At 47.8% G+C, this 22345-nt stretch overlaps 1 protein-coding gene across 1 annotated transcript; it reads left to right on the forward strand.

Annotated features, from left to right (window-relative positions):
• Window positions 1-1267: 1267 nt before the first annotated feature.
• On the forward strand, window positions 1268-20797 carry LOC117459452 (NLR family CARD domain-containing protein 3-like). The gene is made up of 10 exons (XM_034100229.2): window positions 1268-1366; window positions 1686-1853; window positions 4643-4745; window positions 4899-5127; window positions 5268-7071; window positions 7153-7326; window positions 7891-8064; window positions 9275-9448; window positions 20002-20048; window positions 20175-20797. Exons 1-10 carry the CDS (start codon window positions 1299-1301, stop codon window positions 20795-20797), a joined length of 3564 nt encoding a protein of 1187 aa, XP_033956120.2. The 5' UTR covers window positions 1268-1298.
• Window positions 20798-22345: the final 1548 nt, after the last annotated feature.

Genomic DNA, 22345 nt, shown 5'->3' on the forward strand with positions numbered 1-22345 from the left:
CTAAAGTCTAAACAGTGAAGTTCAAACGTCTTAATGCAGTATTCTCACCTTGTTACATGTGTCCTGATAATGAAGAAGTGTACTTGTAGTATAGTCTGTAGTGTGGTCTATACACTGTCATTTAAAGGTGGGGTAGGTAAGTTTCAGAAACCGGCTCGAGATACACTTTGTGTTATATTCCATAGAATGCTCTTAACATCCCGATAGCAATGAATATCTGAAGTGCTTTGACAACAAATCCATAAAAAAACGTCATCTGTTTTAATACTGTAAAAAGTACATCCAATCCGTTTAGCCGGGCCGGCTAAAACGGATTGGATTGCCGCCCTGTCTGTCAGCCTTCCATCTCGTGCACGCACAAATGTATCTCGTGCCCTCATTGGGCGTGCCGTCATTGGGCGTGCATTGCAGCAGTACTTCCTGTGTGTTGGAGGAGGTGCTCTGTAAGGAAGTCTGAAGGAAGGGGCGGATTCTTTTCGGCTGTATACTTTCAAATTTTAGTGCACTCGAGCCGGTTTCTGAAATGTACCTACCCCACCTTTAACTGGAACTGTTTCACTACTTTTGCTGATATATTTTTAACATATTTCTAAGTTATTTCTTTTTCACAGAGCACATTAAGGCTGTAGTTTCTGATGAAACTGTGAGGGACTCTTTCTCTGTTGTAGTCTTCTCTACAGGTGTTCTGTGTTAAACACCAGCTGAGCAGAAGCCATTTTGTTTCTTAGTCTTCACTATAAAAAAAGAAAACTCAAGTCCAAACACGTCAACAAACCAAAAAAAAAAGGTGTGTTCAATTCAGTCTGGAAGCTCAAATATGTGCCAACAATCAAACCTAAAGGAGTGTTCACCTTAGTCAGATCTGGAACCAGTTTACAGATCTAAGGAGGAGGAGGAGGAGGAGGAGGAGGAGGAGTTAAACAGGAAACAGGTAAATGGAGGACCTCCAGTGGTCACTCTGAGGAACTGCAGCTGGTTTCTGGTTTCTCTCAGAGGAGGACGAAGGACTCAGATCTTTAGTTTCTGAAACATTAGTGAAACCACAGTGTGATAATAATCTGTTTCAGGTCCTCTATTCAACACTTCACTAAAGTACAAGTTTAAATATCAAAATATACTTAAAGTACAAAAGTAAAAGTACTTATTCTGCAGATCTGCATAGAAAAGCCAAGAATAATCCACATGAAGGATATTCCTGAAGTCCTGTTTAGTTTGGAGGTGTGTGAGCTCTGTGTCCTGATGAGATAATGTCTGGTTCTCCAGCAGGTGGTTGTGTGTGTGAAGGTGTGAGCTCTGCTATGAATCCCTGTGAGGACACTGAACCCGCTCTGAGTGGGGACCCTGAACGCCTCACCAAAGCTCAGAGGTGAGATGAAGACCTCTGACTGGCCTCTTCTCCAGAGCTCAGCAGGCATTATTCACACTCAAAGGTGTGTGTGTGTGTGTGTGTGTGTGTGTGTGTGTGTGTGTGTGTGTGTGTGTGTGTGTGTGTGTGTGTGTGTGTGTGTGTGTGTGTGTGTGTGTGTGTGTGTGTGTGTGTGTGTGTGTGTGTGTGTGTGTGTGTGTGGGTGTGTGTGTGTGTGTGTGCGCGTGCGTGTGTGTGTGTGTGTGTGTGTGTGTGTGTGTGTGTGTGTGTGTGTGTGTGTGTGTGTGTGTGTGTGTGTGTGTGTGTGTGTGTGTTGAAGCCCAGAGCAGCAGCATGGACCTGGACCTGGACCTGGACCTGGACCTGGACCTGGACCTGGACCTGGACCTGGACCTGGACCTGGACCTGGACCCAGCTGTGTGTCCATGAAGAGTGACCAGTCTATAGGTGCACCAATATATTTTAAAGGCCGCCCTTCAGAGACAGAGTAAGTGGACGTCATGTGACTTCATTATATCAGCAGCAGTAGAAAACATGTTGTTACTGAAGAACAGAGACTTCTTGTTGAAGCTGAGGGAGGGACTACGATTACGTGAGAAGCCATTCGGCCGTTCACTGAAACAACCGATCGAGTAAAGTACAGTATTTACAGAGCTTTGTACAACGTATTTTATATCTTGACAGATCCAACATTTCACAGTGTTTCCTCAGTCGGCTTGTTTTTGGATTGTATTTTCAAATTCTTTAATGTTTGAATGGTGAAAGGCACACTGGTAGATGTAGTGGATGTATTGGCCTAAGAAGTAATGCCTATATTTCAAGTATTATTTATTCAAATGAATTGGCATTCCTGTCAATTATTGATCAGGAGGGTGAGGGAGAGCGTGAGCAACCGTTTTGTTTCATATATTTTTTTATTTCATTTGAATCTTTGGTAATGAAGTAACATTTATTTATATTTATATAGATAATCGAACAATGGCGCGGCCAACGGCGTATGAATGTGTGGGAATGTAATATATGTAAAAGTGCTTTAGGACTCTCATAAATCCTGAATGATTTAATTGAATAATTATCTCCTTAACTCCATGACCCCAGGGAAATACATTTTGACGTGATTGTTTTGAACAGTTTGGCCATGGTTGTTGTGAATTACTGTCACCTGTAGATCAGTAGAATAGGAACCTTGAGTAGGAACCTTGAGTAGGAACCTTGAGTAGGAACCTTGAGTGTGTTCAGGCTACAAGCCTTTCCTGTTTCTCATGTTTCAGGAGGAGGCTGGAGGAACCTGAACCCAGCTGTGTGTCCGTGAAGAGTGACTGGTCTATGGAGAGACCTATTAACTTCAAAGGTGAACACTCTGTTGATGAAAGGTGAGGATTTCAAATGTAAACAGAGCAAATTATTATCACACAAATATTTCTAAAAATTTAGTTTATTTAAAGAACGCTTTTCAAGTTGTTAACCGCCTTCGTGATACCTTCTACTGTGGTTTTAGGTCAAAGTTAACTCACAGTTCTCTTCTTCCCCTCCCCGTCCCATATATGTCTTTATGAGCTCCCTGAGACAGATGTAAATTGTGTGATGTTGGGATATATAAATAAACTATGATTGATTGAAACGTATTGAATAAATACAAAATGTAATGATAATAATTTAAGCTGATCAATTGGTGTCCCGTGTGAGGCCCAGATAAACCTGAGGGTTTATACAACACTCCTTTCTCCTGTTGCTCAAACAAGAACCTGATCTACTTTTGAGGAACTCTGAAGCATTTCAATACCAACCTGCTTTGATTTAAAGTCCACAGCTGGACATGTATACTGTATATATTAGTGCTGTCAAAATTATCGCGTTAACGGCGGTAATTAATTTTTTGAATGAATTGCGTTAAAATATTTAACGCATTTAACGCATGTGCAGAATGGTCCGCCCCGTGCCACCAGTGGCAGCGCCAGGGTATGGCTGGGGTAGGCTACACCCATACCAAGAAATGGCTTAGCCCCAGCATGAAAAATGATGTTAAAGTAAGCAAAATAAAGTCTGCCAACTCGCGCGGAGTAAATTGCACAGACAGCAGTTAGTAAGATTTATTTCAGTAGCCACGGTTTTGAAAACTTTTGTCACGTAGTGATCGACTTCTCAAAAGAACTGTGATTAATCTGATTAAAAATTTGAATCGTTTGACTGTCAGTCGATTAAAATAGTTAATCGCGATTATTCGCAAATGAATCGCACATTTTTTATCTGTTCTAAATGTACCTTAGAGGAATATTTTTCAAGTTTTTAATACTCTTATCAACATATGAGTGGACAAATATGCTTTATGCTAATGTTTATTGTCATTTCAACAATGACAAATATTCTCATGAATATTAAACACAACAACCTCTGAACATTACAAATATCCGCCTCAATTCAACCTGGAACCTCTCATAAAATACAAATTGTGTGTGTGTGTGTGTGCGTGTGTGTGTGTGTGTGTGTGTGTGTGTGTGTGTGTGTGTGTGTGTGTGTGTGTGTGTGTGTGTGTGTGTGTGTGTGTGTGTGTGTGTGTGTGTGTGTGTGTGTGTGTGTGTGTGTGTGTGTGTGTGTGTGTGTGTGTGTGTGTGTGTGTGTGTGTGTGTGCGTGCGCGTGCGTGCGCGTTGGAGCTATGTGCAACTCGAAGGCATATGCTCGAACGGGAGCTGCCTGGACGCTGCAATCATGTTGCACGCTATCCGTGCTGACTTCTCGTACAATGTCCCGCTGTCTGCTTCCTGCATCAAGTCAAGTGCTCGGCGCAGTTGTGGCGAAATGTCGCTCCTCTGTTTTCATTTAAACAGCTCCTTATATCCGTTAGCGCAGCTAGCTAGCACCCGATGCTAACAACAATAACAATGCACGTAAGGTCTCTCTCTCGCTCGCTCGGGCCACACACACACACACACACACCCTCCCGGTCCTCCCGATGGCCAGTCGGTGCCTGCCGGTGAGCGTGGAAGTGTGGTCTGCCACAAGCAGGCGGCAGGAGCGGGGCTGTCAGCATCAGCTTGTAGACGGTATTTTAAACTCGATGCGCTCTGAAACTACGGGGCGGCCGAGGAAAAAAAATACACATGCGTTAATCGCGTTAAAATAATTAGTGGCGTTTTTTTTGCGTTAGCGCGTTATTAACGCGTTAAAGCATTAAGCTCATTGGGCTTATAAGGCGTAGTAAAAATGTTCTGCTACAGGAAGTCACTTCAAGGACCTTTACCTTGTGTTCGTCTCTGTATGGACGGAGATAATGTGAGTTATCTCTTCATGATTCCTCACAGAGAGGACCAGCAGAGCTCAGAGGTTCCCAGAGGTCAGTCTGCCCAGCAGCATCAGACTCAGCTGGACTCCACATTTATGGTCTGTACATGAACTACAGCTACTCTACATCTGTTCTGCTCACAGTCAACTCCACGATGCACTTTGTAGATCAGTGGATGGTCAGTCTGTCCAACATGGATCTGATGTTTGGTGACTTTAGTTTGATTGTGTTGTTCGTGTATTCTGTTCCAGCTGCTGGAGGACAACATCATCACTTTCGTGAAGAACGAGCTGAAGAAGATCCAGGTGGCCCTGAGTTCAGATTACCCAGAATGCTTAGAAAGCCAGAGTGAGGATGAGGAGGTGTTGGACGGTGAGGATGAAGAGCAGAGGAGGAGGAGCAGAGAGGCATTTCTGAACATCTCACTGCACTTCCTGAGGAGCATGAAGCAGGAGGAGCTGGCTGAGCGTCTGCAGAGCAGTGAGAGGGTTTCTATAGAGATTTAACAAGCTGGATAAATATTGACTGATGTCTCAAGAGAAGGAACAAAATATACTGAGATCCTCGTTCTTTAAAGATTCATCTGACTCATTGATCTGCTTTGTTGTGTGTTCATTCAGGAAGTCGTTCTGCAGTGTGTCAGCGTAAACTGAAGTCTAACCTGAAGGAGAGGTTCCAGTGTGTGTTTGAGGGCATTGCTAAAGCAGGAAACCCAACCCTTCTGAACCAGATCTACACAGAGCTCTACATCACAGAGGGGGGGTCTGCAGAGGTCAATGATGATCATGAGGTCAGACAGATTGAAACAGCATCCAGGAAACCAGACAGACCAGAAACAACCATCAGACAAGAAGACCTCTTTAAAGCCTCACCTGGAAGAGATGCACCAATCAGAGCAGTGCTGACAAAGGGCGTGGCTGGAATTGGGAAAACAGTCTTAACACAGAAGTTCACTCTGGACTGGGCTGAAGGCAAAGCCAACCAGGACATCCAGTTCACATTTCCATTCACCTTCAGAGAGCTGAACGTGGTGAGAGAGAACAAGTACAGCTTGGTGGAACTCATTCATCACTTCTTCCCTGAAACCAGAGACGCAGGAATCTGCAGGTTTGATCAGTTCCCGGTCGTGTTCATCTTTGACGGTCTGGATGAGAGTCGACTTCCTCTGGACTTCCTCAACACTGAGATCCTGACTGATGTCACAGAGTCCACCTCAGTGGATGTGCTGCTGACAAACCTCATCAGGGGGAAGCTGCTTCCCTCTGCTCGCCTCTGGATAACCACACGACCTGCAGCAGCCAATCAGATCCCTCCTGAGTGTGTGGACATGGTGACAGAGGTCCGAGGGTTCACTGACCCACAGAAGGAGGAGTACTTCAGGAAGAGATTCAGAGATCAGGAGCAGGCAGGCACCATCATCTCCCACATCAAGACCTCACGAAGCCTCCACATCATGTGCCACATCCCAGTCTTCTGCTGGATCTCTGCTTCAGTTCTGGAGGAGGTGTTGAAAACCAGAGAGGGAGGAGAGCTGCCCAAGACCCTGACTGAGATGTACATCCACTTCCTGGTGGTTCAGTCCAAAGTGAAGAACGTCAAGTTTGATGGAGGAGCTGAGACAGATCCACACTGGAGTCCAGAGAGCAGGAAGATGATGGAGTCTCTGGGGAAACTGGCTTTTGAGCAGATGCAGAAAGGCAACCTGATCTTCTATGAGTCCGACCTGACAGAGTGTGGCGTCGATATCAGAGCAGCCTCAGTGTACTCAGGAGTGTTCACACAGGTCTTCAGAGAGGAGAGAGGACTGTACCAGGACAAGGTGTTCTGCTTCGTCCATCTGAGCGTTCAGGAGTTTCTGGCTGCTCTTCATGTCCATCTGACCTTCATCACCTCTGGAGTCAACCTGCTGTCAGAAGAACCAACAACCTTCAGGCTGCCTAAAGTCTTCAGACCCAAACCTAAACTCTCACATCTCTACCAGAGTGCTGTGGACCAGGCCTTACAGAGTCCAAACGGGCACCTGGACTTGTTCCTCCGCTTCCTCCTGGGTCTTTCACTGCAGACCAATCAGAAACTCCTACGAGGCCTGCTGACAGAAACAGGAAGTAGCTCAAAGACCAATCAGGAAACCGTCCAGTACATGAAGAAGAAGATGGATGAGGATCTGTCTCCAGAGAGAAGCATCAACCTGTTCCACTGTCTGAATGAACTGAATGATGGTTCTCTAGTGGAGCAGATCCAACAGTCCCTGAGTTCAGGACGTCTCTCCACGGATAGTCTGTCTCCTGCTCAGTGGTCAGCTCTGGTCTTCATCTTACTGTCATCAGGAGAAGATCTGGACGTGTTTGACCTGAAGAAATACTCTGCTTCAGAGGAGGCTCTTCTGAGGCTGCTGCCAGTGGTCAAAGCCTCCAGGAAGGCTCTGTAAGTACAGAAACATTCATATATCACGATTTACATGTTCTGTTCATCATTTTAATATATTGCTTGTTTTCTCTTTTTCAGACTGAGTGTCTGTAACCTGTCAGAGAGAAGCTGTGCAGCTCTGTCCTCAGTCCTCAGCTCCCAGTCCTCTAGTCTGAGAGAGCTGGACCTGAGTAACAACGACCTGCAGGATTCAGGAGTGAAGCTGCTGTCTGCTGGACTGGAGAGTCCACACTGCACTCTGGAGACTCTCAGGTCAGGATTCATCAAAATATGAAGCTAGCTTCTAATATATATATATATTGTTACATATATATGTTGTTATATATAATGTAGCCCAGAGAGGTAATAGGCAAGTACCAATGGGAGGGTTAAAGCTCCGATCCCCACTCCCTACAGTTAACATGTTGAAATATCCTTGGGCAAGATACTTCACCCCAAATTGCTCTTCTATACATGGTGTTGCAGCGTATCTTAGTCGCTTCAGTAAAGGCATAAGCTAAAATAACATGTATGAATACTGGATGATCTGGATTTCAGATTGTATAAACCCCTTTTTGACCATAAAGTTCCAGGAACTGGAGAACCAGAGGAACTGAAGTGGGTGCATGAATCCATTTTGTGTGTTTTGGTTTGGATGAGATTTTTATGTTTACAAACTCATACAAAATTTGTTCACACAGTTTTGTTGTTCAATTTTTAGACAAAGGTCACACTTTGTTTCTCGAATATGTGGTTTTATGATCATTATGTTTGATTATTCTAATAATGCAAAGGGTGAATGGAGAGGTTTTTATTTCTATGCGTATGTCTCTTCAGGTTGAGTGTCTGTAAGCTGTCAGAGAGAAGCTGTGCAGCTCTGTCCTCAGTCCTCAGCTCCCAGTCCTCTAGTCTGAGAGAGCTGGACCTGAGTAGCAACGACCTGCAGGATTCAGGAGTGAAGCTGCTGTCTGCTGGACTGGAGAGTCCACACTGCACTCTGGAGACTCTCAGGTCGGGATTCAGTCTGTTTAATTGAAGGCCATATTAATCCATATTTAGATGAATAAATACAATTCAATGATTTCCGTCTAGTCAAATTCATTTTGTTCCAATATTTTTCAATGAACATACAGTTGCAAGAAAAAGTATGTGAACCCTTTGGAATGACCTGGATTTCTGCATAAGTTGATCATAAAATGTTTTCTGATCTTCATCTAAGTCGCAACAATAGACACACACAGTCTGCTTAAACTAATACCACACAAACAATTATATGTTTTCATGTTTTTATTGAACACACCACGTAAACATTCACAGTGCAAGGTGGAAAGAGTAAGTGAACCCCGAGGCTAAAGACTTCTTCAAGAGCTAATTGGAGTCAGGAGTCAGCCAACCTGGAGTCCAATCAATGAGACGAGATTGGAGGTGTTGGTTAAAGCTGCCCTGGCCTATAAAAAATACACACCAGTTTTGAATGTGCTATTCTTAAGAAGCATTTCCAGATGTGAAACATGCCTCGCACAAAAGAGCTCTCAGAAGACCTACCATTAAGATTGTTGACTTGCATAAAGCTGGAAAGGGTTCCAAAAGTATCTCTGAAAGCCTTGATGTTCATCAGTCCACGGTGAGACAAGTTGTCTATACATGGAGAAAGTTCAGCACTGTTGCTACTCTCCCTAGGAGTGGCCGTCCTGTAAAGATGACTGCAAGAGCACAGCGCAGAATGCTCAATGAGGTGAAGAAGAATCCTAAAGTGTCAGCTAGAGACTTAAAGAAATCTCTGGCACATGCTAACATCTCTGTTGAGGAATCTACGATACGTAAAACACTGAACAAGAATGGAGTTCATGGGAGGACACCACGGAGGAAGCCACTGCTGTCCAGAAAAAACATTGCTGCACGTTTGAAGTTTGCAAAAGAGCACCTGGATGTTCCAGCACTACTGGCAACATATTCTGTGGACAGATGAAACCAAAGCTGAGTTGTTTGGAAGGAACACACAACGCTATGTGTGGAGAATCCAAAGGGTTCACATACTTTTTCTTGCAACTGTATTTCATGAAGTTAATTTCTCACTCTTGCTGGATCTTGAAATATCAGAGAGAAATCAGAAAGTTACCTCACATAAGCCAACGGTATTAAGTACATACAGTATTTCACTAACCCTGCAGTCCTCACAGTGGCCTCAGATTATGTGATGTGTGTTGTTCTGTGTGTTCAGGCTGTCAGGCTGTCTGGTCTCAGAGGAAGGCTGTGTTTCTCTGGCTTCAGCTCTGAGCTCCAACCCCTCCCATCTGAGAGAGCTGGACCTGAGCTACAATCATCCAGGAGACTCAGGAGAGAAGCTGCTGTCTGCTGGACTGGAGGATCCACTCTGGAGACTGGACACTCTCAGGTACAAAGATTATATTATATATAATTAGAAAAATTAAATGTACACCAACACACAAGTCACAGGATACTAAAGCCATTCTGTTCATATATCACAATCAGACAGGCAGGATAATTATTTGATCTTATTTTCAAATAAATTAGGGAAAATAATGAGCTATAGTAATAGTCTAAAAGAAGAAGCTCCACTGATCTAAAGGTAAATTAGCGCTGATTAACCCTTAAGAGTTCCAAGGTACATTTTTCAGCCATTCAGGTTTTTTATTTTCAAGGCATTTTCGCTGTATTGAATTAATATAGCTCAAACTTGCCAGAGGATATATATTTGTTGTTGTATTTTGAATTGTTGTCTCAGTTCCTTAAATTAGCCTAAAATGGCTAAGCTACACAAAAACCGACACAAAAAATAAAATAAAATAAATAAAAACATTTGTTCCTACCAGCAAAAAATGCCCCATTTAAAACCATTGAAAAGGCTTTTTTGACCCCACATTTATATTATCATAAACAAATGAATTCCTTTGTTAAGATTTCATTTTGGACTACTAGCTTTCAATTTAAAATGTTTACATTTGTCTACAAGATGGCGATCATTTTAACCCTTTGAAGCATGCAGCACTTTTGACTGTTTTCTGCAAGGGTGCCTTGCTGCTGAAATGATAAGTGTGTATTGCTATTGATGTTGGATAATGGTATGTGTGAGTGTGCGTGTGTGTGTGTGTGTGTGTGTGTGTGTGTGTGTGTGTGTGTGTGTGTGTGTGTGTGTGTGTGTGTGTGTGTGTGTGTGTGTGTGTGTGTGTGTGTGTGTGTGTGTGTGTGTGTGTGTGTGTGTGTGTGTGTGTGTGTGTGTGTGTGTGTGTGTGTGTGTGTGTGTGTGTGTGTGTGTGTGTCCATTTAAAAAAATAAACAACTAGAGAATGCAATTCCTGAAGAAATTGCGAGTGGGAATGCTTTATGCTGAAAAGTTGACGCTAAACTGCTGAAATGTAATGTGTAAGAAGAAAGTGAAGAATTTAGATTGAAATGAATCAAATGATACATGAACACTGGCGGCTTGAATGTGTGATGAGAGAAGAAAAGAAAGTAAAAAGGCTTGGAAAAGCAGCAGGATATTTGAACTGCAAACTTTTGAACTAACTTGATGGTAAATTATCTGTCGCCATGCCAACGGCATTTGATGACATCCTTTAATACGCTTAGATGCGTTGATGGCTGCATCGTTACCAAACCTGTGAAGTTTTGGGCTGTTTGGAGTATTTTAACTGAAGTTATGAGAAAACCGTGTTTCAAGGCGAGCATTGTGTTGCCATGGCAACGTCATTTGAAGAAATCTCAAAACTATCCCGTTGATGTCTTCACGGCTGGACTGTTAGCCAGAGTTCCCGTTAGCTGGTAATTACCGGACTATGACAGGTAAAATATGCTGAAGACTGGCAAATCTAAATCTCTCCGGTCAAAATGATTTCCCCTTCGCGCAATAACGCATCAGCTGTGCAACTTGCGCCACTTATGTGACCGACAATAATAGTCAATTCTAATGTCTAACACTTAATATGGAGAAAGAGATGTCCTGTATGGGTTGATTGTGCGTTGATCTGTTGGTAATGCCTCAGGGTTCCAGTGGGCATGTAAACAAATGCATAATGCTGCGCTATACTTTGCGGCCTCACCCGGTTGCATAGCGACGCTTATTGCTTTGGTGTCTTTTAATAAGCAGGTTGTCAGGGTTGGGGAAAAATAGGCCCCAAATGCAGATTGAGAAGGAAGCAGGTTTCAAAAGGAAACAAAAGGCGAGATTTATTTAACAAAAGCTGAACAAAAACAAGAATCCAAGAACAGGTACGAGGTAGCATCCAAACAAAACGAGACGAGAAACAGCCGGGCAGGGGAGGAGAAACACAAGGGCAACAGGTGAACACAATCAGACACACCAGGGAAACTAACGACAGGGAGGACAGAACAGCAAAATAACCCCAAAACTAGACACACAAAAACTCAAACCCTGACATAACCCCCCCCCCCCCTCAAGGGACGGATTCCAGACATCCCTACACAAAGTCAAACATTTCAAACAGGGTGGGTGGAGGGGGTCCGGAGTACGGGTCTGGATCAACAGCCCAGGAAAGGCATAGTTCATTGAGGGGTTCTCGGGCGGAGGGCCCGGGGGCAAGGCAGAGTCCATGGAGGGGGTCTCGGGCGGACTACACGGGGGCTAGGCAAAGTCCAAGGAGGGGGTCTCGGGCGGACGGCCCAGGGGCAAGGCAGCGTTCATAAAGGGGCGAAGACCACAGCGGGCGAACTCAGGGGGCCGAGCATGAGGGTGAAGTCAGCGGCTGGAACAGTCAGGGGGCCGGGCTCGAGGGCGAAGACCACAGCTCTCAGGATGCCGGGCTCGAGGGCGAAGACCGTGGCTGGGGAACTCCGGAGGACGGGCAGATAGGCGCTGATAGGACAGCTCCGGAGGACGGGCAGGACCCGGTGTCGGCCGGACAGGAACCGCAGCCGGTGGGACAGGCGTAGAAGAGATCCTGGACATGACATGGGCTGGTGTCAATGGGACCCCCCCCGGATAGAGCAAGGGCTGGTGTTGATTGGACCACTAACGCAACAGGGCAAGGAGTAGGCAGGACCCCTGGCGGTACAGGTGTCAGCAGGATCCCCCACGGAAGAGGACAAGGAGTTGGCAGGACCCCCGGCGAGACAGGTGACGGCGGGACCTCCAACGGAACAGGACATGGGGTTGGCATAACTCTCAACGAAAACCCCAACGACACAGGACATGGAGTTGGCAGGACCCCGACGAAACAGGTGTCGGCTGGACTTCCAACGGCACGGGACATAGGGTTGGCAGGACCCCGGCAGAAGAGTTGTCGGCGGGACCCCCAACGGGACAGGACATAGGGTTGGCAGGACCCCCGGCAGAAGAGTAGTCGTCGGGACCCCCAACGGGACAGGACATGGAGTTGGCAGGACCTCCAGCGGAACCTCCAACAGCACAGAACATAGGGTTGGCAGGACCCCCGGCAGAGGAGTAGTCGGCGGGACCCCCAATGGGACAGGACATGGAGTTGGCAGGACCTCCAGCAGAACCTCCAACGGACCAGGACATTGGGTAGGGACTTGAGAGGGGACTCGAGAGGGAACTCGAGAGGAGACTTGAGAGGGAACTCGAGAGGGAACTCGAGAGGAGACTCGAGAGGAGACTTGAGAGGAAACTGGAGAGGGGACTAGAGTAGGGACTAGAGTTGGGACTAGGGAAGGGACTAGAGGGGGACCATGGCTGCTGGGGCCAGAACTGGGGCTGGAACCATGGCTACTGGGGCCAGAACTGGGTCCGGAACCATGGCTGCTGGGGCCAGAACTGGGGCTGCAACCATTGCTGCTGGGGCCAGAACTGGGGCTGGAACCATGGCTACTGGGCCCAGAACTGGGTCCGGAACCATGGCTGCTGGGGCCAGAACTGGGGATGGAACCATGGCTGCTGGGGCCAGAACTGGGGCTGGAACCATGGCTGTGTGGGCCGGTTCTGGAGCCGGAACCATGGCTGTGTGGGCCGGTACTGCAGCCGGAACCATGGCTGCTGGGGCCTGTACTGGAGCCCAAAGCATGGCTTCTGGGTATCGGGCTGCTAGCCTGGACTTGCGACTCCGTCTCTTAGGAGCCATTTTGAGGCTCCGTGGACCTCCAAAAGCCAGACGAGTCCCGATAATGGCTCCTGGACAGGAGCAGGAAATGGGGAAGAAGCGGGGGTTGGCTCCAGACGGAACACACCGAGACGTATGGTGTCAGGTTGGGAATTGGGAGGCAGGGGGCTAGCATGCCTGGGGCTAGCAGGCCGGGACACAGGTTTGACCTCAAAGCTGCCAAAAAAGTCCTCCACCCACTCGGGTAGCAACTCCCTCAAACCAGGGCCTTGAGGTTACCTCCTGGCGTGCCGCAGAGGCATATCTAAAGTTATTCCTCAAGCATGTCAAATTGTACTTCACCTCGTACAAACTGTCTGCTGGGTCCATTCTTGGTTGGTTCATTCTGTCAGGGTTGGGGAAAAATAGGCCCCAAATGCAGATTGAGGAGGAAGCAGGTTTCAAAAGGAAACAAAAGGCGAGATTTATTTAACAAAAGCCGAACACAAACAAGAATCCAAGAACAGGTACGAGGTAGCATCCAAACAAAGGTGACTGTGACCAACATGAAGAGGGACATGAACGACAAATAATGAACCAACACTGAACACAGGAAGAGACTAAATACAGGGAGGGGTCACGAGACGAGAAACAGCCGGGCAGGGGGAGAGAAACACAAGGACAACAGGTGAACACAATCAGACAACTAGACACACCAGGGAAACTAACGACAGGAGGACAGAACAGCAAAATAACCCCAAAAACACACAAAAACTCAAACCCTGACACAGGTAGTCCTATCATTAGCTAGAGCTAGCTGGATCTGATCGATATGGACATAAACGCGAGTGAAGTCTGATCTGACGGGAGAGAGAGATCAGCTGCTGCTGACGAGTCGACACGCAGCTCTGCATGGTGACACGCAGCTCTGCATGGTGACCTGCAGCGGTGAGCGGAACACACACTTCAGGTTAGAATATCACACGTAGCTATTCTAATGACCTCTCAAACTACCGTAACTAGTTATAGATATGTTTAGTTTTACTGTCGGGTCACTCATTACTGGATCCGCGAGCTGCATGAGACTGACGGGCTGTCAGGGGAGGGAGAGCGCTCCGTTTATTATTCCCGTGTTATTATAAATTACTGAACACTTTTGAATAGTTAATGAATCTACTATAATTAGTTTGTTTAATATCGAATCATATCAATTAGTTTTAAAGCTCAATAAATAACAAAGAAGAACTTTGACCGGCACTTTTCAAATGTTGTCCGGAAGATTTAAACTTTAACGGACATGTTGACCGGCGAACGGGAACTCTGTTGTTAGCACAAGTGAAGTTTGAGCACTTTTTGAACATTTTCATCTGAGTTATAGCGACATCATGTTTTATGGCGAGGGATGCGTTTCCATGGAAACGGCATATGATGAAACTCCATGATTGATGTAAAGCTGTTGAGGGCTGGACCGGTGATATACAAGCAAAGTTTGGGGGACGATCGGACCGTGTCCATTGGACTTACAGCGACATCGTGTTTCATGGCGAGTGGTCTGTCGCCATGGCAACAGCATTTGATGACAACCCATAATACGCTTAGATGCGTTGATCGCTGCATCGTTACCAAACCTGTGAAGTTTTGGGCTGTTTGGAGTATTTTCACTGAAGTTAAGAGAAAACCGTGTTTTATTACATAACTCTCTCTCTTCTCTTGATCGCCCTCTCTCTCTTCTCTCTCTCTTCTCTCCCTCTTCGGCATATGATGATGACACCCCATAATTGACGTAGAGCTGTTGAGGGCAGGACCGTTAACCTCTATCTGGAGTCTGCTATCTGGAAGTCTGCTACCTGGAGTCTGCTCTCTGGAGTCTGCTCTCTGAAGTCTGCTACCTGGAGTCTGCTACCTGGAGTCTGCTACCTGGAGTCTGCTCTCTGGAGTCTGCTACCTGGAGTCTGCTCTCTGGAGTCTGCTATCTGAAGTCTGCTACCTGGAGTCTGCTACCTGGAGTCTGCTATCTTGAGTCTGCTATCCTGGAGTCTGCTCTCTGGAGTCTGCTACCTGAAGTCTGCTACCTGGAGTCTGCTACCTGGAGTCTGCTACCTGGAGTCTGCTACCTGGAGTCTGCTCTCTGGAGTCTGCTACCTGAAGTCTGCTACCTGGAGTCTGCTATCTGGAGTCTGCTACCTGGAGTCTGCTCTCTGGAGTCTGCTACCTGGAGTCTGCTATCTGAGGTCTGCTATCTGGAGTCTGCTCTCTGGAGTCTGCTCTCTGAAGTCTGCTACCTGGAGTCTGCTCTCTGGAGTCTGCTATCTGAAGTCTGCTACCTGGAGTCTGCTACCTGAAGTCTGCTACCTGGAGTCTGCTACCTGGAGTCTGCTCTCTGGAGTCTGCTACCTGGAGTCTGCTACCTGGAGTCTGCTACCTGGAGTCTGCTCTCTGGAGTCTGCTCTCTGAAGTCTGCTCTCTGGAGTCTGCTCTCTGAAGTCTGCTACCTGGAGTCTGCTCTCTGGAGTCTGCTATCTGAAGTCTGCTACCTGGAGTCTGCTACTTGGAGTCTGCTACCTGGAGTCTGCTCTCTGGAGTCTGCTACCTGGAGTCTGCTACCTGGAGTCTGCTCTCTGGAGTCTGCTCTCTGAAGTCTGCTACCTGGAGTCTGCTACCTGGAGTCTGCTCTCTGGAGTCTGCTACCTGGAGTCTGCTACCTGGAGTCTGCTACTCTGGAGTCTGCTACCTGGAGTCTGCTCTCTGAAGTCTGCTACCTGGAGTCTGCTACCTGGAGTCTGCTCTCTGGAGTCTGCTACCTGGAGTCTGCTCTCTGGAGTCTGCTCTCTGGAGTCTGCTCCCTGGAGTCTGCTCTCTGGAGTCTGCTACCTGGAGTCTCCTACCTGGAGTCTGCTCTCTAGAGTCTGCTACCTGGAGTCTGCTACCTGGAGTCTGCTCTCTGGAGTCTGCTACCTGGAGTCTCCTACCTGGAGTCTGCTCTCTGGAGTCTGCTCTCTGGAGTCTGCTCTCTGGAGTCTGCTCTCTGGAGTCTGCTCTCTGAAGTCTGCTACCTGGAGTCTGCTACCTGGAGTCTGCTACCTGGAGTCTGCTACTCTGGAGTCTGCTCTCTGGAGTCTGCTCTCTGGAGTCTGCTCCCTGGAGTCTGCTCTCTGGAGTCTGCTACCTGGAGTCTCCTACCTGGAGTCTGCTCTCTGGAGTCTGCTCTCTGGAGTCTGCTCTCTGGAGTCTGCTCTCTGGAGTCTGCTCTCTGAAGTCTGCTACCTGGAGTCTGCTCTCTGGAGTCTGCTACCTGGAGTCTGCTCTCTGGAGTCTGCTCTCTGGAGTCTGCTCTCTGGAGTCTGCTCCCTGGAGTCTGCTCTCTGGAGTCTGCTCTCTGGAGTCTGCTCTCTGAAGTCTGCTACCTGGAGTCTCCTACCTGGAGTCTGCTACCTGGAGTCTGCTCTCTGAAGTCTGCTACCTGGAGTCTCCTACCTGGAGTCTGCTACCTGGAGTCTGCTCTCTGAAGTCTGCTACCTGGAGTCTCCTACCTGGAGTCTGCTCTCTGGAGTCTGCTACCTGGAGTCTCCTACCTGGAGTCTGCTCTCTGGAGTCTGCTCTCTGGAGTCTGCTCTCTGGAGTCTGCTCTCTGAAGTCTGCTACCTGGAGTCTGCTCTCTGGAGTCTGCTACCTGGAGTCTGCTCTCTGGAGTCTGCTCTCTGGAGTCTGCTCCCTGGAGTCTGCTCTCTGGAGTCTGCTACCTGGAGTCTCCTACCTGGAGTCTGCTCTCTGGAGTCTGCTCTCTGGAGTCTGCTACCTGGAGTCTGCTCTCTGGAGTCTGCTCTCTGAAGTCTGCTACCTGGAGTCTGCTACCTGGAGTCTGCTCTCTGGAGTCTGCTACCTGGAGTCTGCTACCTGGAGTCTGCTACCTGGAGTCTGCTCTCTGAAGTCTGCTACCTGGAGTCTGCTACCTGGAGTCTGCTCTCTGGAGTCTGCTACCTGGAGTCTGCTCTCTGGAGTCTGCTCTCTGGAGTCTGCTCCCTGGAGTCTGCTCTCTGGAGTCTGCTACCTGGAGTCTGCTCTCTAGAGTCTGCTACCTGGAGTCTGCTACCTGGAGTCTCCTACCTGGAGTCTGCTCTCTGGAGTCTGCTCTCTGGAGTCTGCTCTCTGGAGTCTGCTCTCTGGAGTCTGCTCTCTGAAGTCTGCTACCTGGAGTCTGCTACCTGGAGTCTGCTACCTGGAGTCTGCTACCTGGAGTCTGCTCTCTGGAGTCTGCTCTCTGGAGTCTGCTCTCTGGAGTCTGCTACCTGGAGTCTGCTACCTGGAGTCTCCTACCTGGAGTCTGCTCTCTGGAGTCTGCTCTCTGGAGTCTGCTCTCTGGAGTCTGCTCTCTGAAGTCTGCTACCTGGAGTCTGCTCTCTGGAGTCTGCTACCTGGAGTCTGCTACCTGGAGTCTGCTCTCTGGAGTCTGCTCTCTGGAGTCTGCTCCCTGGAGTCTGCTCTCTGGAGTCTGCTACCTGGAGTCTGCTCTCTGGAGTCTGCTATCTGAAGTCTGCTACCTGGAGTCTGCTACCTGGAGTCTCCTACCTGGAGTCTGCTCTCTGGAGTCTGCTACCTGGAGTCTCCTACCTGGAGTCTGCTCTCTGGAGTCTGCTCTCTGGAGTCTGCTCTCTGGAGTCTGCTCTCTGAAGTCTGCTACCTGGAGTCTGCTACCTGGAGTCTGCTCTCTGGAGTCTGCTACCTGGAGTCTGCTCTCTGGAGTCTGCTCTCTGGAGTCTGCTACCTGGAGTCTGCTACCTGGAGTCTGCTCTCTGGAGTCTGCTACCTGGAGTCTCCTACCTGGAGTCTGCTCTCTGGAGTCTGCTCTCTGGAGTCTGCTACCTGGAGTCTGCTCTCTGGAGTCTGCTACCTGGAGTCTCCTACCTGGAGTCTGCTCTCTGGAGTCTGCTCTCTGGAGTCTGCTCTCTGGAGTCTGCTACCTGGAGTCTGCTCTCTGGAGTCTGCTACCTGGAGTCTGCTACCATTGTTCTGAATGAGAGATGAACCTCTTACACATGAACGTTTTGTGGAAGAACCGTAACAGATATCTGTGAAATTTCAAAACGTGAAGCATGTCAAGGAAGTTGAGTATCTGAAGTGTAATTTTTGTGTACTTTCGGGTTAATAATGTGGCCTTTTTGCAGTTTAACTAAAGGTGTGCGGCTGCTACCGTGAGGAAATATCTGCCTGAAATTACAATGGGCTTTAATGGAGGAATTTTGAACGTTTTTGTCACTTCATGCCCTCAAGAGGCATTTTGTTGAATTATTTTTTGCTTCATTATTTGTCATTTCTCAAGCTACGAGATGTTTTCCTACGTTTGTCATGATAAATGATGTCTCAGGAATGTAGGGTTTGGGAATTATGGCAGTTTTAAAAAAATATATGAAGGCAAATTTCAAGATTTCTCACCCTCTAGCTGTGACATCACAAACTCTAGTTAATGTTAAAATGTGAAGAAAACCTCTAAAACAAGGTCTGAACAATGTTTAATATCTCTAAAAGTAAGAATCAGATTTAAAAGTTGTACACGAATAATGTCAGAAAGATGTGGAACATTTTAAAGTTGGAGTGAGGTTTCTGAGTGAAAGTATGAAGAGACAGTTAGCAGTTGAAGTCGCATTCCCACTAAATGAGTGGCGAGAACCAAAACAAGATTGGACTTAGTTTTGGTTCTCGCTCAGGTGGTTCTTGCAGGTGCAGCCATGGTTAGAAGTATTAGTGCAGGAGCAGTCATTTTGGAGATGGCAAGGCATTACAGCACACAGGATGCTCTGGAAATGATCATGCGCTCTGATTGCGAGGATGGCTCCTCATCCTCCTCCGAGGACTCTGAGGCTGACATAGAGGACGCCTCAGAGGTAGAAACAGACCAGATTCCTGTTTCTAGAGTCAACTCAGACTCATCTCAAGACTCATCTGAAGATGAGAGCGGAGGGGAGATGGATGAAGCGTAAAAATGTTTTGGTCTCCCACAAACACTGAGACGCTCCACTACGTCCCAGCAGCCACAGGTTTGATCCTGGGACCTACACGCTATGCTGCCGCCCGAATCAGTGACCCGAGGTCCAGCTTTGCACTGCTGCTGACGGATGAAATCCTGAAGCATATTGAGGCCATGACAAACATGCATGGGAGACTGGCGAGATGTGGACACAGAGGAACTGCAGGCGTACGTGGAGCTGCTCGTGTTGGCTCATCAGCAGGAATAGACTCAGACCTGGAGGGTGCTGCTGCAGGCCCCTCTCTCATCAGGGAACGGAAGAGCAGGAGGCAGTGCCACCTCTGCATGGCCAGAAGAAGAAGAGTTGGCAGCACCTGCTGCAAATGTGGAAACTTCACATGCAAGGTCCACAGTCTGTCCATTAGCAGCCCCTGCTCGAGCTGAGCTGGACTCTCACAGCCAGACAGTGTTCATCATTCAATGTTCATCTTTGTACAATAAATGTGTTTCTGGTTCCAAGTGATCTTGTATTATTCATCTTAGCACTCAAGAGGGTAATAGGCATTTAGTGGGAGAAACACCATTTACTAGTGGTAGGAGACGGCCTAGTGAAAATAATATAATATATCATATAATAATAATAATAATAATAATAATAATAATAATCAAATACTCCTTGAAATCTATTTTATGGAAATTATTTTAGTTTTTTTCAACAAACTGGCATTTAAAGGGTTAAAATCACCAAAGTATAATTCATATGTATATGTCAGGCTTAAAAGATTGACTCTTTAAAGTGGAAAGAAATATGAATATATCATATTTTTGTGAAGGTGTCATCTTTTGACCTTAGGAACACATACGTATTTTTAAGGAACTCTTAAGGGTTAATAATAAGTGGTCCATGTGAGAATAACAAAGCTCTGAGTGTGAGAGTGATGCTCTGACCCCCCCCCCCCCCCCCCCTTTCAGGATGGAGCCTGCTGGAGTCCGATGGCTGAGACCCGGTCTGAGGAAGTGTGAGTGTGGTTTCATTTGATTCATGAAAACAAAGCAGCCTCCATCTTGAAATGTAACCTTCATCCTCAAAGAGTCAATAAATGAACAGCTGATAGATGAATAACTGCTGCTGTTCCTCTCCTCAGATTCCTGTGAACTCTCACTCGACACAAACACAGCACAGAGAGAACTCAAACTGTCTGAGGACGACAGGAAGGTGACACGTGTGAAGGAGGGGCAGCAGCCATATCCTGATCATCCAGAGAGGTTTGATGACTGGCCTCAGCTGATGTGCAGAGAAGCTCTGACTGGTCGCTGCTACTGGGAGGTCGAGTGGAGAGGAGGGGTTCATATATCAGTGACTTACAGAGGAATCAGGAGGAGAGGAAACGGAGGGGACTGCGTGTTTGGAGAGAATGATCAGTCCTGGAGTCTGTACTGCTCTGGTGGTGGTTACTATGTCAGGCACAATAAGACACTGACACACTCCTCCTCCTCCTCCTCCTCCTCCTCCTCCTCCTCCTCCTCCTCCTCTGGTAGAGTAGCAGTGTATCTGGATCATCCTGCTGGCTCTCTCTCCTTCTACAGAGTCTCCTCTGACAGACTGATCCACCTCCACACCTTCAGAACCACATTCACTGAACCTCTCTACGCTGGGTTCTGGTTCAGCTCTGGTTCCTCTGTGTCCTCTGTAGGAGGAAGAGTCTCCTCCTGTTCCAGAGACTTCCTCCCTGCTGCCCAGAGAGTTCAGTCTGTTCAGGATCAATGAATAAAGGAAGTCTATACAGTTGAAATGTCGGCTATTGTTGTATTTTAGTGTCCCCTGGTCTCCAGCTGTGTGCGTCACTCTTTAGTGTCCCCTGGTCTCCAGCTGTGTGCGTCACTCTTTAGTGTCCCCTGGTCTCCAGCTGTGTGCGTCACTCTTTAGTGTCCCCTGGTCTCCAGCTGTGTGCGTCACTCTTTAGTGTCCCCTGGTCTCCAGCTGTGTGCGTCACTCTTTAGTGTCCCCTGGTCTCCCAGCTGTGTGCGTCACTCTTTAGTTCCCCCTGGTCTCCCAGCTGTGTGCGTCACTCTTTAGTGTCCCCTGGTCTCCAGCTGTGTGCGTCACTCTTTAGTGTCCCCTGGTCTCCAGCTGTGTGCGTCACTCTTTAGTGTCCCCTGGTCTCCAGCTGTGTGCGTCACTCTTTAGTGTCCCCTGGTCTCCAGCTGTGTGCGTCACTCTTTAGTGTCCCCTGGTCTCCCAGCTATGTGCGTCACTCTTTAGTGTCCCCTGGTCTCCCAGCTGTGTGCGTCAATCTTTAGTTCCCCCTGGTCTCCCAGCTGTGTGCGTCACTCTTTAGTGTCCCCTGGTTTCCCAGCTGTGTGCGTCACTCTTTAGTTCCCCCTGGTCTCCCAGCTGTGTGCGTCACTCTTTAGTGTCCCCTGGTCTCCCAGCTGTGTGCGTCACTCTTTAGTGTCCCCTGGTCTCCAGCTGTGTGCGTCACTTTTTAGTGTCCCCTGGTCTCCAGCTGTGTGCGTCACTCTTTAGTGTCCCCTGGTCTCCAGCTGTATGCGTCACTATTTATTGTCCCCTGGTCTCCCAGCTGTGTGCGTCACTCTTTAGTGTCCCCTGGTCTCCCAGCTGTGTGCATCACTTTTTAGTGTCCCCTGGTCTCATAGTTGTTCGTCACTGTTTAGTGTCCCCTGGTCTCCAGCTGTGTGCGTCACTCTTTAGTGCCCCCTGGTCTCCCAGCTGTGTGCGTCACTCTTTAGTGCCCCCTGGTCTCCCAGCTGTGTCCGTCACTCTTTAGTGTCCCCTGGTCTCCAGCTGTGTGTGTCACTCTTTAGTGTCCCCTGGTCTCCCAGCTGTGTGCGTCACTCTTTAGTGTCCCCTGGTCTCCCAGCTGTGTGCGTCACTCTTTAGTGTCCCCTGGTCTCCAGCTGTGTGTGTCACTCTTTAGTGTCCCCTGGTCTCCCAGCCGAGTGCGTCACTCTTTAGTGCCCCCTGGTCTCCCAGCTGTGTGCGTCACTCTTTAGTGTCCCCTAGTCTCCCAGCTGTGTGCGTCACTCTTTAGTGTCCCCTAGTCTCCCAGCTGTGTGCGTCACTCTTTAGTGTCCCCTGGTCTCTAGCTGTGTGTGTCACTCTTTAATGTCCCCTGTCTCAGGTCATAGGTGTGCGTCACTCTTTAGTGTCCCCTGGTCTCTAGCTGTGTGTGTCACTCTTTAATGTCCCCTGGTCTCCAGCTGTGTGCGTCACTTTTTACTGTCCCCTGGTCTCATAGTTGTGCGTCACTTTTTACTGTCCCCTGGTCTCATAGTTGTGCGTCACTTTTTACTG

The sequence above is a fragment of the Pseudochaenichthys georgianus genome, chromosome 15, assembly GCF_902827115.2.
Source record: "Pseudochaenichthys georgianus chromosome 15, fPseGeo1.2, whole genome shotgun sequence".
In the NCBI taxonomy this organism is placed as follows: domain Eukaryota; kingdom Metazoa; phylum Chordata; class Actinopteri; order Perciformes; family Channichthyidae; genus Pseudochaenichthys; species Pseudochaenichthys georgianus.

Bases quoted from the DNA above. Each gene is read 5' to 3' on its own strand.
- LOC117459452 (XM_034100229.2), top strand. From the start codon at position 1,299: ATGAATCCCTGTGAGGACACTGAACCCGCTCTGAGTGGGGACCCTGAA. The intron at 1,367-1,685 runs GTGAGATGAAGA...TGTGTGTTGAAG, and splicing joins CGCCTCACCAAAGCTCAGAG to CCCAGAGCAGCAGCATGGAC. The intron at 5,128-5,267 runs GTGAGAGGGTTT...GTGTTCATTCAG, and splicing joins GGCTGAGCGTCTGCAGAGCA to GAAGTCGTTCTGCAGTGTGT.